This window comes from Sabethes cyaneus, chromosome 2 (genome assembly GCF_943734655.1).
Source record: "Sabethes cyaneus chromosome 2, idSabCyanKW18_F2, whole genome shotgun sequence".
Classification (NCBI taxonomy): Eukaryota; Metazoa; Arthropoda; class Insecta; order Diptera; family Culicidae; genus Sabethes; species Sabethes cyaneus.
Window position 1 is genome coordinate 55,462,025 of NC_071354.1, and position 13,633 is coordinate 55,475,657.

Sequence of the window (13,633 nt, forward strand, 5' to 3'; positions counted from 1 at the left end):
ACTGGGGCCTCGCTGCCGAATCTCGTGGTGAAGCTGACATCTTAATTTTAGTACCGAGACAACACATTGTTAATTCAGCCGCCCGAACCGGATCAATCGCTGTTGTGAGCCGCTCCTAACCTGCAGTACAACCGCTCACTTGGTTGGGGAATAAGCAAGTCGTCAAGAGTGCCTCCTTTCCTGTCTGCACATGACCTTAGTTTCTACCGGGGTTGGTTAGTCGATCTCCGCTAAGGTTGCTTGTATTCCGGCTGGTACCACGAAGAGGAAGGGATAGGAGTTACTAGATAAAAGGCTGAGAACCCTTGTGGAGTTCTGTCTCGTCCCAACAGTCAGGAAGTCCGCCCACAAGTCCCATGATGGCGGGGATCATACTAGTCGCATCTGCTGATCAGTGCCTCTAAGTACTCCTAGCGCAGTCGTTGGGAATTTTCAACATCTAAACTCGACCTTTAGTGTCAATGCATCGTTGGCATGGTTGGTCCTGCTTACAAAATATGTACACTCATTTATCACCAACAAGCCGCTGGCCATCCTAATGAAGAATAACTAATGGATTCAAATGGAAATTAGGATTATTAAAACGCCTTTTATTCAAAAATGTTATCATGTATTAAATACAACATAGTTTGTAAACGGGTTATGCATTCCGATTTATATACTCTAGTGTTTATTCCACGTTTTATCTGACAGTAAATTTTAACCGGAGACAAAGCAAACCATTCGTCGCCCACTAGAACAAACTGTTGGCGTTAATGAAGAATCTACACAATGCAATCTAGTATCATGCCGAAAATTACGCGAACATGTGTCGATCTTTTGCTGAATGGTACTTTCAAAACAGTAACAATTTTATATAAATAAACAGAAAGATCAGTACGAAAATATTCCCATCTTTTTAGCTCCTCTCCCTCCGTTTTATCACTTTTGCGGACACAACAAATCGTGAGGCAGAAAAACGATTAGTACATGAAAAGCGAACCTCTGGCTTAGCAATACGATGAATGATGGCTCGTACGTTTGTGTGTGCTTAAATACATAATATGACGCTTTGCCCCCTCGAGCCGGGAAAGTTATTTCCGTTGCGCTGGAGGTACGTACATTGGCCGTTGTTCTCGAAATTTCGAAGGCCTATGCTGTGACTGTGGCTGTTGATGGACAGGATGCTGATGGTGCGCATATTGACCCGTTTGTTGAGGTTTGTATGCATGATTAAAGTGCTGCACGGATTGCCCGTCCGGTCCCTGACCGGGATAGGCACCAGTGGGCGGTTGCGGAGCTGGCATCAATGGTGCCCCCGGAGGAAGGTGCGGTGCAACGGATGGGTGATGAAAGCTAATAGCAGCCGGCGGTGGTGGATGTACGTGTGGCGATGGAGCAGGACCCGGCATTGCAGGGGCGCCTATTGGGATGCAATCTGTTTTGAGTACTTCCTCGTAGTTGCCGTACTCCAGGAAGCATACGACAAACGTGTTTTCTGAGATTCCGGTAATTTCGGCATTGTAGAACTGGAAGGAAAGTCGTATTAAAAAGGATTCATTCTTAAAGTATTAAACCTTTAACTTACGCCTCCATCTTCCCAGTACTTCGCGAGGCATCGATCACCGATTTTCCAGCTGGGTAGTACGCCGCTTGGCATAACGGGATGAACGTTTGGAGCTGCAGGTCCAGTGCCCAAAACAGCTGGAACCACAGCTGTAGTCGGTGGCATACCCACTCCTGGAATGGCTTGTGGTGCACCAGGTTGTGTTGCCGCTGCAAGATGCGCCGTTTGCATGGCATCGAACTGCTGACTTTTCAGCACATTAAGCGCAAACTCATTGGTCTGCTTGTTCTGAAAACCTACAATCTGATACGGATTGTAGTTGAATCCGTTTGGCAGTTGAATGAAATTCTTTGGTGGCATTGGAATTTGCGCTGTCGAGACTGGAGTGGAGCCACTCATGTTAGCTTGAGAAGATTTCGGCAAATTCGGTGCATGCGTATTATTGGTACCGTTATTAAACGGCTTACCACTACTGATTTGCATATTTGCAGTAGCCTCCGTCAGCTGAGCCACCTTGTTATTGTTAGCAGTGGGTGCTGTATTTGCTTGTTTGTTTCCGGCCTGAAATGGCTGCTGTGCTCCTCCACTTACTGAAGGTTGACTTGCTGCTGAATTTGGTTGCTGTGGATTGTGCATCTTTTGATGGGGCGGTTTCCGTCCTTGTGCAGTTGACATTGCCGCCGGAGGCGCTGAAAACTTCTGTGATTCTTCCTTATTGAATCTGGTTCCTTTCTGCGGCTGAAAAACATAGATAGTCGATAGTCGAAAAAAAAATGGTACAGAACCCTTACCTTCAAGTTGGTAATATTGTTATTATTGTTATTCGAACTATTTACTGGGGCATACGCATTGTTCGTACTGCCGTGGTGTGAGTTTGGATGACTGCCAGTTGCATTGTTGCTGACATTATAACCTTGCACTTGTTTCTGACTTCCAGTAGGATAGGGTGGCTGCTGTTGGGTTGATTGGAATTGTGGTTGTTGATGTTGTTGTTGTTGCTGCTGCTGCTGGTAGTGACTCGGAGCATTTGGCTGCTTTCTGGATTCACCTTGATTATTATATCCTTGAGATCCTTTGCTTTCTGTTTTTCCATAACCATAATTTGGATTAGATTGTTTCCCACTACCGTTAACGTTGGATTGATATTTGGATCCGTGTCCCGCTGTGGGCGCATTATTGTTGTTATTGTAGTTGTCATTATGGTAGTGCGACTGATGCTGCGGTTGTTGATTTTGGTTTGTATGGTAGGAAGACATCGACTGATTATATTTCGCTTCATGGCGACCTCGTTGATATGTGTCACTAGCGTGATTGTTGCTGGGTGCATTCGGAGCACCACGATAGCGACTGCTACTGTAGTCGTTGGATGGTTTATACCCAGTGGTCGCGTTGGAACTCGATTGATGCGGTTGTTGCTGATGTGAATTATAGTTTCGATTACTAGGGCCAGCCTGAGAGTTTCTGTTGGCAAAACTACTTGAGATATTGTTTTCGAAACGTTGCTGATTGTAGTTTTTGCTTGGATTATTGTAATGTTGATTGGACGAATTGGACTGGTGCTGTGCCGAGGAACTGTCGCGATTAGAGGATCGACTGGTTGGGTACGTATTGTAATGGGGGTTAGAATTAGGGATCGCTTTAGCCGCCACATTTTCCCCTGAGTGCTTATTTTCTGCCGCACTGAATGGCGTTGATTCTTTGCTATCACTTTTTTTGTTGCTTGTGTCACTTTCCGGAAGAATATCTTCCAAAAAGTCGAAAAGAGAAACTTTAGTAGATGGTTTTGAAGTTCCTTCTGATTCAGAATCTCGTTTAGCACTATTTCCTCGTTTACCCGATTTAGACGGTGGTTCATGTTTGCCAGATTTCATGTCCGCTTGATTTTGTTTCCGTTCTTCTATTCTTTGTAGGTTACTTAATGCACGGTGAACATTATTGCGAGTAAGTTTTAAAGCATGCGTTGCTTGATCTTCCGTAAACCCTTTATCCATGATCTTCTGAACATTTGCGTCAACCATTTGTTTCGCTCCTCCACCAAAGGTTTTGCGTGTCCCCAATTTGTTTGCTTCAGCAATTGCATCGTTTCGCAATGCGGTAAACTCTGCGTTTTCCTTTGACTCATCTTTTTGCTTAACCTGCAAGCTCTTGAAGTTTTTATCAACAGGAACAGTTTGTTGAATTTTCTGGCCAAACGGAATCCACGGTGGAGGTCCATTAGCACTCAGCTGAATCCTACCTCCTTTAGCGTATTTTGCCATTGTGCGTCCTATTTCCCATTTATCTACCAACGCAGATACTCTCCCACCCAGTACACTGACATTATTAGCATTTAGTATTAGCAAACCTTGTGTAACTTTAATGGGTCCATTTTTCAAATAAATCTTAGTTCCCGGTGGTGTGTCCAAGCTCAGCGAAGAAACATGTTGATTCTCTAGGGCTGAATATTGCGTTTGGCCGTCGGTCAAGGTCAACTTTAGCATACGAGGAGCTACTTTGGATTCTTCGTTGGCCTTCGGTGCAGAAATGTTTCGAATCTTCAATACCTGCACTACAATATTACCATCGATGGAATCAACCTTGGTGGCTCGACTGGTGAGCGCAGCCAAGGCTCCTCCTCCAATTTCCCGCAGGTCAACCTGAAAAACAACAAAATGATTGCTGCGTATTAACAAATATTAACTTTGCCATGCAAATTCAACCGCACTAGGTGTTCGCATTGTTTGAACACAATGCTTCAATTATCAATTTTAATACATTGATAGTTTTGATTATTTTCCTATAGAATTCAAAAATTCTTCACAGTATAAAGCGATAAAAAATTATTTCCAGTAGACTGTAAAAATTACTTAAATACCTACCTACATTCGAAACGCTAATCGCTAGAAATTGTAAAATTCGCGCATTGCACTAGGTTTCAATACCTACGTATTTTCTTTTCACTTTAATTTTATATTCAATCAAAAACTTTGTTTCAATCAAAAAGTTTAATTATTAAATATTGAAATAGTTTTTGCTTCTAGGTAGGTACCTACATAATTACGATTGCTGTCGCTACTGAAATATAAACAGTATGAAACTTACATCAAGTGCCAGTTTAATGACCTGCTTAGGCCCAATGGTTCCAGTAGTTTCCTCTAGAAGCTTTTCCAATCCAGATGAAAGTAAATACCTGTTGATTGAAATGTTTATTAACATAAATCTAAGAAAAATGTTTATTTTTTCCTAAACTATCACTCCATGAGGGTTCGCTGAAGGCTACGCACAAGGAAAGGGATTAAAAATCAATATTTTTTCGCCTTACCATCCTTCTTTTTGCAACTGCTCGAGCAGCTCCATCGTTGGCCAGATCAGGCTATTCTCGGGAAGCTAGTCGCTGTGAATTCACGGCAAACCCAAGTGGACCAGAGTTGGTTTATAATTTACGGTAATACCAAATTCACCGTGGCCTATCGCCACCAAAAGCAGGAAAAATTAATGCTGTTTAACTCGCAGTTTTCCTATGCTTGACACTAGTACAAGGCTGGTGACAGCAGAGTTGCCATCAGATCAAGTTTATGATTCTCGATTGGAATTACCAAGACATTTTTATATAGGTGAACATGTGCATCCATTATTTACACTCAAAGTGCTTTTTACTCGAAGGATTCGTTCCGCGTAAATCAAGACCGCGTATCAATAAACCGAATAAAGTCGAGAAATTCGTGTAGAAAACCGCGTTAATCACAAAATTCGCATAAAAACCACGTTAATTTAGAACTTCCCGTAAAACAGTCGCGAAAAACACAACCCGCCGAACCCGCATGAAAAGTGACGGTGCATGGTGAACTTCTGTGTTTTCCGCTGCACAGACACTGTAAATATCCAAATATTCTCTTAAAACTTTAAGGCCCCCATACAGTTACGAACATGTTGGTCATAAATGTTGGTAAATTCAGATTTGGTCAACATGTCCCGGCCAAGCCCTGGCTCTATCTTAGATCATTAAAGGAAATAGATATAGACCAAACTCGTGTTTTAATCTTTGACCACAGACAAACAGACGGGACAATCGCGTTAATTCCATCATCCAATCAAAAACTACTCATTTTTCAAAAAAGCATGTTTCGTAACATGGCCACACCGTGGCGCGCGAGCGTTGCTTCGAGTTTTCAGTATAAAACCATACAAATGTGAAAACCCTACAGCATGAAACCCTGCAAATGCAAGCTACTCCGCAACATGCATAACAGAGGGTGCTAGTGTGCAAGCAAAATGTGTAGGACGATGGTTTTTAAAGGATTTTCTTCTATGTGTCGTGTCAGTTCGTCAGTGCTTTGACCTTGCAATGCGGTCAGGTCACTATTTAATCATTAATATTTTGTTGAAACGGTGGTTCTACAATTGATGGAGGAACGGTAGATGAAAGTAATGAAAATTTTTGGAATGAAGGGGAAAGAGCGGGAAGGTGAGGGGGAGGGGGTTATTGGTAGCTACGCTTAACAAGTAGTCGTTGTGACTCCTACCTTTTGTCCAATGCTGGAAGGTGCATGGGTCGAACCAAACTATAATCACTGACGAACTGACATGACACATAAAAGAAAATCCCTTAAAAACCATCGTCCTACACATTTTGATTGCACACTAGCACCCTGTTATGCATGTCGCGGAGTAGCTTGCATTTGCAGGGTTTTATGCTGTAGGGTTTTTACATTTGTATGGTTTTATACTGAAAACTTGAAGTAACACCCGCGCGCCGCGGTGTGGCCATGTTGCGAAACATGCTTTTTGGAAAAATGAGTGGTTTTTGATTGGACGATGGAATTAGCGCGAGTGTCTCGTGTGTTTGTCTGTGCTATAATCTAAGATTATAACCGGATTTGAACCTACAACACCCGCCAGGGCATGTGGCTCGCTGCTACCCATAGTAGAATCAATATATACAGAACGCCAGTGTCGCTGTTTTTCTACAGGACTCATTGTGGTAAACATGATGCTAACAATCTGTATCAAGTCTGTGATTTGGGAACTTCATTGTCAAAGTGGCTCATTGTTATTTATCTGTTCTTTATCTGTGCGCTGGTTGGTGCTGTCATCAGTGCGCTCTCCGCTTTGTTTTTATGCCAGTGAAATGGTTTTAAACGTTATTTTTCTTTTCGTCCGGATGAATAGAATCCCACAACTGCGTCCTTTTGCACCGATTTTTTCAGAAATTTGAAGCAAGCGAAGTTTTCAATCACATTACTTGGCAGCTTGACAATAAGATTCCCCTTTTGATTAATCTCAGGCACACACACATTTTCGTATTTAGTGTAAATACATTATCTGAACATGTGTGATGTTTACCACGCGTACTGCAGCGACACTGGCATTCTATATATATTGATTATACTGTACCCATATACTTTTGAACCGCAGAGGCACTGGACAACAAGGGGGTAGCGCAGTCTCCTAGCATTGGACAAAAGATAGGAGTCACAACGACTACTTGTTAAGCGTATCTACCAATAACCCCCCCCCCCCCCTCCTCACCTTCCCGCTCTTTCCCCTCCATTCCAAAAATTTTCATTACTTTTATCTACCGTCCCTCCAGCAATTGTAGTACCACCGTTTCAAAAAAAAATTAATATTAATGCCTGGCCGTATTTCAAGGTCAAAGACTAAAAACACGAGTTTGGTCTATATCCATTTCCTTTAATGATTTAAGCTAGAGCCGGAGCACAGACAAACAGACATAACACTCGTTTTCCATTCTTCACACCAGTTAAACCGTCATTTCAAATTTGGGCTTAGTTGGGAATGTCTCCGTTTTGGTCGAATTGGCGCTTTTTAATGAAAGAAAGCCAATTTAACGAAAGAACCCCCTAAAAAATACTTCAAAATACTAGTTCAAGGGATACTCCTGTTGTTATTTGATACTTGGGAATGTCGATCATAGATGGCGCTGTGTTCAAGCAAAATGTGAGGTACGATAATTTTTGATGATTTTTCTTACAAGAGTTATGTCTGTTTTAGACTAATCTCAAGTTTTTAGTCTTGACCTTGAAATGCGGTCATACATATATATTAATATTTTTTTGAAACGATGGTTCTACAATTGATGAAGGGACGGTAGGGGAAAGAAATGAAAATTTTTTGGTGAAGGAGGGGAAGAGCGGAAAGGAAGGAGGGGGGGTATTGGTAGCTATGCTTGACAAGTAGTCATTTTGACTCCTACCTTTTGTCCAATGCTGGAAGGTGCATGAGTCGAACCAAGCTGTAATCTGAGATTATAACCGGATTCGAACCCACAACACCCGCCAGGGCATGTGGTTCGCTGGTACTTGTACCTTTGAACCATAGAGGCGCTGGACAAAAGGAGACCGCAAAATCCACTTCTCAAGAATAGCGACGCGTTTGGTTGGGTTATCGACACATATTGTGCCGCTTCCTACATCAATTGCAGATTACCACCGAGTGAGAAGTTTTAATCTAACTACTTTTTACTTTCCGGACGATGACACTATGCCGGACTATGGACGACTTATGTCTGTTTGTCTGTGGCCGGAGCATGTTGACCAAATCTGAATTCACCAACTTTTATGACCAACATATTCGTAACTGTATGTGCTACCGACAAACAGATATAACACTCGCTGTCCTATTCTTCGCTTGCTGTAACAGACATTTCAAATTTAATGTCGGTTGGGTATGTCTCCGTGTTCGTCAAAGTTGCGCTTTTTACGATAGGAAGGAAAGAAACTTCTGTGTTATTTGCTTCATAAACCAGCACTCGCCGACGTCAGTGCATTCTTTCGCTCTCAGGTTTGACATTCATGTTTGATGATTCATGTTCAACCTGTGTATGAAAGTCGCGAGCCAAGCTCGAAAATGTTGGGTACGGCATTCGGCACAAATGACAAAACCAACATTTTATTAATTTTGAACTCAACATGTTCGCACGTATCAGCATTTAACCTTTCAGTACTACCGTTATCTTTTGTAACGCGAGAATGTTACTACCTTCAGAAGAGTTCATTAGTGGGCCGTGACATTTTGGTTAGTGAAACAAAATTTGTCACCAGACGGCGTTAGTATATGAGTAAATTCTTGAAAAAGGCGGTGTCGGTCGCTTTTGTCTTCGAGAAAATTATGATATCGTTTCTTTTTCTAAATGACGTAGCATTACTAGGGGGAGGGGGCACATGGCAAGAAGGACACCCCTCTATTTCACAGCTATCACTGCTTTTGGTTAAAGAACTTACTCAAACTATTAAATTGTGCTGAAACAAAGTAATATTTTATCACTCTTGGAAGAAAAATCAACAAAAATAACTGTCACACACGTTTTGCCTAAATACCAACACTATCTTTGATCGACATTCCTAAATATTTACTTTAGTATCCTTCGAATAACCATGTATTTTTATCGAGCATTTCCCTCCTTTGTCATCGTTCAAAGCGGTACTTTTCAGCGTTTAAGAACGCTCCCACTCCCCATCGTTTATTTTCGTCCATATCAGCTTAGTCCTCCCACTCCCACTAGAGCGGACGTTCAGTGCCAAATATTAAAAAAATAAGCATTTTATCATACCAACTTATAAATTGACTTTTTTGCTTAACGTAAGAACAACTTAACACGAACAAACAAGACACATCACTTATGGTTCTTACAAAACAATAACAGTACCTTTTTCGCTAACCGGCTTTGGGTTTGATCCAACCCGACCACCGCTCCGTAGATCCCAAACCAAAGCCCAGGACCGAGTGAAATGAAGACGAATTCTTGATACAGCAAGAGGCACCATGCTTTGTACTGCTTAAGATTAATAAGAACAGATAATGTAATTCAGTTTAGCTACCTATCTTCTACCTACATGTATTAAGGGGGGACCCTACTCTGGAAGGTCGAAAAATAATGGTTAAGTGTTGAGGTATTTTGATTATAGGATGAGGTATATTCGAACATGTATTTTCTGTTTTTTGAATGCCAAAATAGTGATTATTAACCTGGTGGCAGCTGGGCGCTTGGATGCTAATAGTTCCTTGCTGGCGGTACGTGCCGGGAACCAACGGAGTATCGGAAAACGAATTTCAAGGATGATTTTGATGCTTTAGGTCAATACCTAAATTGTTACGTAGCGGTTTTTGATAATTCGAAAAATTATCAAAATGGTGGCATATTTCCAAAATAAAGGTGTTGTTTCATCACTAATCGCCCATTGCGAGCTTATAAAAAATTGAAAAATTGAGATATCAAAAAACGGCTACGTAATAATTTAGATAATTCGTTTGTACATGCTGAACAAAAATTTCTGCCAAATCGGACCACTGGATTCTGAGATACACGTACCGCCAGCTGAATAAACAAGGTTTGTTGCAGGTTGTTGCAACACAGATTTCCAATAACCAGCAAATAAGTCATCACTTACCATCAAATTAGAAAGGTCAATCATTTGCAACGAATCTCAAATATATTATGGTTTTATTCTATTTGATTAGCAATGCAATATTCACATCGTATAATTAGTCCTTTAAAAGGAAATAGATTTGTAAAGCTCTTATACCGGCGAAAAAAGCCAAATATTTAATTTAATCCATTCTCGGTAAAACATGACACCTTGAGTCTGGCCATGTACCTACATGTACATGTAACTATTCGAGGAGATTACACGAAAATTTATTTTTAATTTGAAGCTTAATTTGACATTTTTAATTGATGCACGGAATAATTTCAACAAAAATTTTCGTTCGCGCAAACCATTTTTTTATGTTAAATGCTTTAAAATCCAGTCCATAAAGCTCGTTACTCGAGTGTACACTCCGGGTACACCTTGCCGTCCGCAACCGTACCCCCAGCTTACAATGCCGTACGCGTAGTAAACACCATCAACAGCAGCTACTAAGCCACCGCCGGAGTCACCTTGACAAGTATCCTTGCCCTTTTCCGCTCCCGCACATAATTGCGATGAAATAATATCTTCATCATAGGCTCCATCACAAATGACATTGGAAACACCTTTCAACGGAACAAACAATTTGTAGCGACTTCCATATTCTAAAAAGAAATAAATCCATTAGACTTGTGAAAGTTTCAACTGAAAAACATTTCCACCGTATGTTCCATTTTTATGTTCCGTGTTTCCCCAGCCAACAGCAATGAATCTCGTATCGTCGGTGTCCAGGGCTTTTGCAGTTTCCGAAAGTGGCAAGCAAACTGGCGATACGAATTCCGTAAAGTTTACACTATGGTTTAACTTTATCAACGCAACATCGTTAACTAGCGTCAATTTGTCGAACCCTTCGTGACTGACCATACTTTCAATTCCAACATCCAACGGTGGATCGGAGCAGATGGACTCTGAGTCGCAGTCCTGTTCACTTAGTAGATCCCACTCTCCCAAACGGATGCGATCTCTGCAAAGTAAAACGTTTAGCTTTAATTTCTAGACTTTCCAATAGCAAGACATTTCATACAGTCTGTAATCATCAGTGAGTCCATCGAGACAATGTGCAGCCGTAAGGACGTAATTCTCTGAGATCAAGCTTCCTCCGCAGTGAAACAGATCGGCATCCCGCCTTGACTCTCGAAAAATCAAATTCACTGTCCATGGATAAGCATCGATATTCGTTCGGTTTCCGCCGTATATCCTATCAGTGACCATGGTACCACATTTTCCCGGTGCCGGTAGTTTGTTGGTTACTTGACAGATTCAAGGATATTGTACATTAAAATATGTTAAAAACTGTAACACTTTGATATTACCTTCTTCTGAGTAAACTACGTGAACTAGCACTAGCAGCAAATAACTTGCCCAAGCATGCATTGTGACGAACTGAACAATTCAAGAGATCCAGCAGAACTGACGGAAGACCATACTGCACTTTACCGAGATTGTAGGGAATATAACCTTGCCGTTTTATTTATATAATTTGTATACACATAGATTTCAATCGCCTTTTTAATATTCCGTGTATTTATTGTTTTAATTCTAATCGCTTATCAATGCTACAAGGGAAGGCGATGTGCAGCTAGCGGCATTTTGCGACTAAAAAAGGAAAAAAACTGTTTTGTTCAATTCTTGCCAGCTAATGTATTTCTTCATGGACATGTTCCCATTTTGCTAAGAATATTCAAGGTGAATTATTCACTAACAGTATGTTACACATTTCTGCTTTATGATTGATTAGATCAAGGACAGTTATTCGTTGGTTTCTTGAACTTGATTGGATCATTTTGTTTTGGACATGGACCAACAATACGTATTGTGAAGAATACAATTGTTTTTATTTTTCATTGTTTTCAATAGTTATCCGTAGGAGAAACATAAAACTATTTAGCATCGAAATTAAATCGTCTTTTACTACCCCATAACAATCGATTCAAGAAACCCGACACCCGTATATTTGTCGTCAACTGCAACCCGTTCATTAAACGCCAAAAGCAAAGTCTTTGCGCTACTTTCCGACTGGTCTTTTTTGTTCCGCAGACTTCGCAGCTAACTGTTAAATAGTGTACAGCACAATTACGGGCCTAGTGCTAGACTCCTATTGACTCTAACAATCCAGAAACGCTTGTGAATTGAAGCAATGCTATCGGATTTTTTTATTTTGCTACAATGTACTCAATACCTTCGGTTCTCTGCTCATATTAGATATAACATAATGGACCATAAACAAAGGTAAAAACATTCTACTTATTTTAGTTTTATGACAGAGTCCGAAAATCGGTCTCAAGCGGAATCCAGGAGTATCCGCCACATAATTCCGTAATTCCACCGTAAGAGTATAATAAACCCCATATTGTTACTTGGGAAGAGCTCTTCGACCGGTCTGCTTCAGCGTTCACGCTTGTGGCCGTCTGTTACCGTATAAATCTAATCGGTTTGGTTGGAAAACCGTTTTTAAGACTAATCCGCTATAGCTATGCATAAGGTCTATGCATAATTGATGAGTCTGCAAGTTAAAGTCTCGAAATTTGTCGACGATCTGTCCCAAAGTGATCTATTATAATTTGCGAAAACTGCACCAGTATTCGCCAGTAAACATTTCCTGTAACGGCCTGAGTCTATGAAACGTGGTACGGGAAAATTTTTTGAATGCATAGTTGAGGAGAGTTACACCTCGATAATTGCTACATTCGAGTCGACAAGTGTCACAATTGCAGCTCCTATGTATTCTCTACTCTGGTGTGTTTTCTCTCGTCAAGCACTCAGTGGCGCTTTGAGTCTAGTCACTCACTGGAAGTGACTACAGCGATAGTATCTAAACCCAAGACCACTCACGATAGTGCTCCCATGGTGGACGTAATTCCTCTACTCGTTCAGGTTTTCTTCAACTTGTTCACCGATCCGGCCTTCAGTTTTTCGAAAGTATTCTGTAGTAACTCATTTCGCCGATAACCGCCATATGTTCAATCGTATCTTTCCCATTGGTTTCGATTTTAAATACGTTGAGCAGCTGGGCGCTAGTCTTGCTTACTACGAGATACGAGGAGATCCTTGGAAAGACCGCACGTCCGACATCCGAAAAATGCCGACCATCAACCAAAATGTGGCCGGTCTGGGAGAAGGCTTCCATATTGGGATGTTTCCAGATGCACTCCCAAATGTTCCCCGTGCAAAGAGGAAGCTTTCTATACAGGAACGGGACGAAAGAACTCTTCAATGGCGAGCTTTATGTCATGCCCCGAGCACTATCTATACAGTCAACTTTCGCTAATTGCACTAAACTCTTAACCCACTTAGTGAAAGACTTTCGTTAATTGGGCTGAGCTGTCGGAACCGAGGCATACATCGAATGTTTTTGTCGAAATTCTCGCAGAAAGGGTTATAAAAATATATACCCTTATTAAACACGGAATCAAACTGAAACTTTATCTTTCCGTTGATGAAATTTCTTTTCTAGATTGCTTTACAAGTAAAAAGTAGAATTTCATACGACAATGTCAACGTATATTGACATTTTTAACTGTTTCGCCGTGATGCTAAAAATATAAATTATTTTCTGCATTTGAAATTAGTTCATTCAAGAGCCCCACGGAAGAAAAAATACACTGTCAGAAATGACGTTTGAGTTCGTTTTAGATGGGCTATAGCCCAATTAACGGGAGCCAGATTAAAACGTAGCCCA

At 41.1% G+C, this 13,633-nt stretch overlaps 2 protein-coding genes across 2 annotated transcripts; both read right to left on the reverse strand.

The window, feature by feature from the left end:
- Positions 1 to 640: 640 nt before the first annotated feature.
- LOC128738890 (tudor domain-containing protein 3) lies at positions 641 to 5,029 on the reverse strand. The gene is made up of 5 exons (XM_053834353.1): positions 4,848 to 5,029; positions 4,628 to 4,715; positions 2,338 to 4,182; positions 1,568 to 2,284; positions 641 to 1,508 (listed from the first exon to the last, which is right to left on the reverse strand). The coding sequence occupies exons 1-5, from the start codon at positions 4,880 to 4,882 to the stop codon at positions 1,074 to 1,076; spliced, it is 3,120 nt and encodes a 1,039-aa protein (XP_053690328.1). The 5' UTR covers positions 4,883 to 5,029; the 3' UTR covers positions 641 to 1,073.
- Positions 5,030 to 9,965: 4,936 nt separating this feature from the next.
- LOC128738891 (CLIP domain-containing serine protease B4-like) lies at positions 9,966 to 11,370 on the reverse strand. The gene is made up of 4 exons (XM_053834354.1): positions 11,268 to 11,370; positions 10,979 to 11,204; positions 10,617 to 10,918; positions 9,966 to 10,559 (listed from the first exon to the last, which is right to left on the reverse strand). The coding sequence occupies exons 1-4, from the start codon at positions 11,326 to 11,328 to the stop codon at positions 10,270 to 10,272; spliced, it is 879 nt and encodes a 292-aa protein (XP_053690329.1). The 5' UTR covers positions 11,329 to 11,370; the 3' UTR covers positions 9,966 to 10,269.
- Positions 11,371 to 13,633: the final 2,263 nt, after the last annotated feature.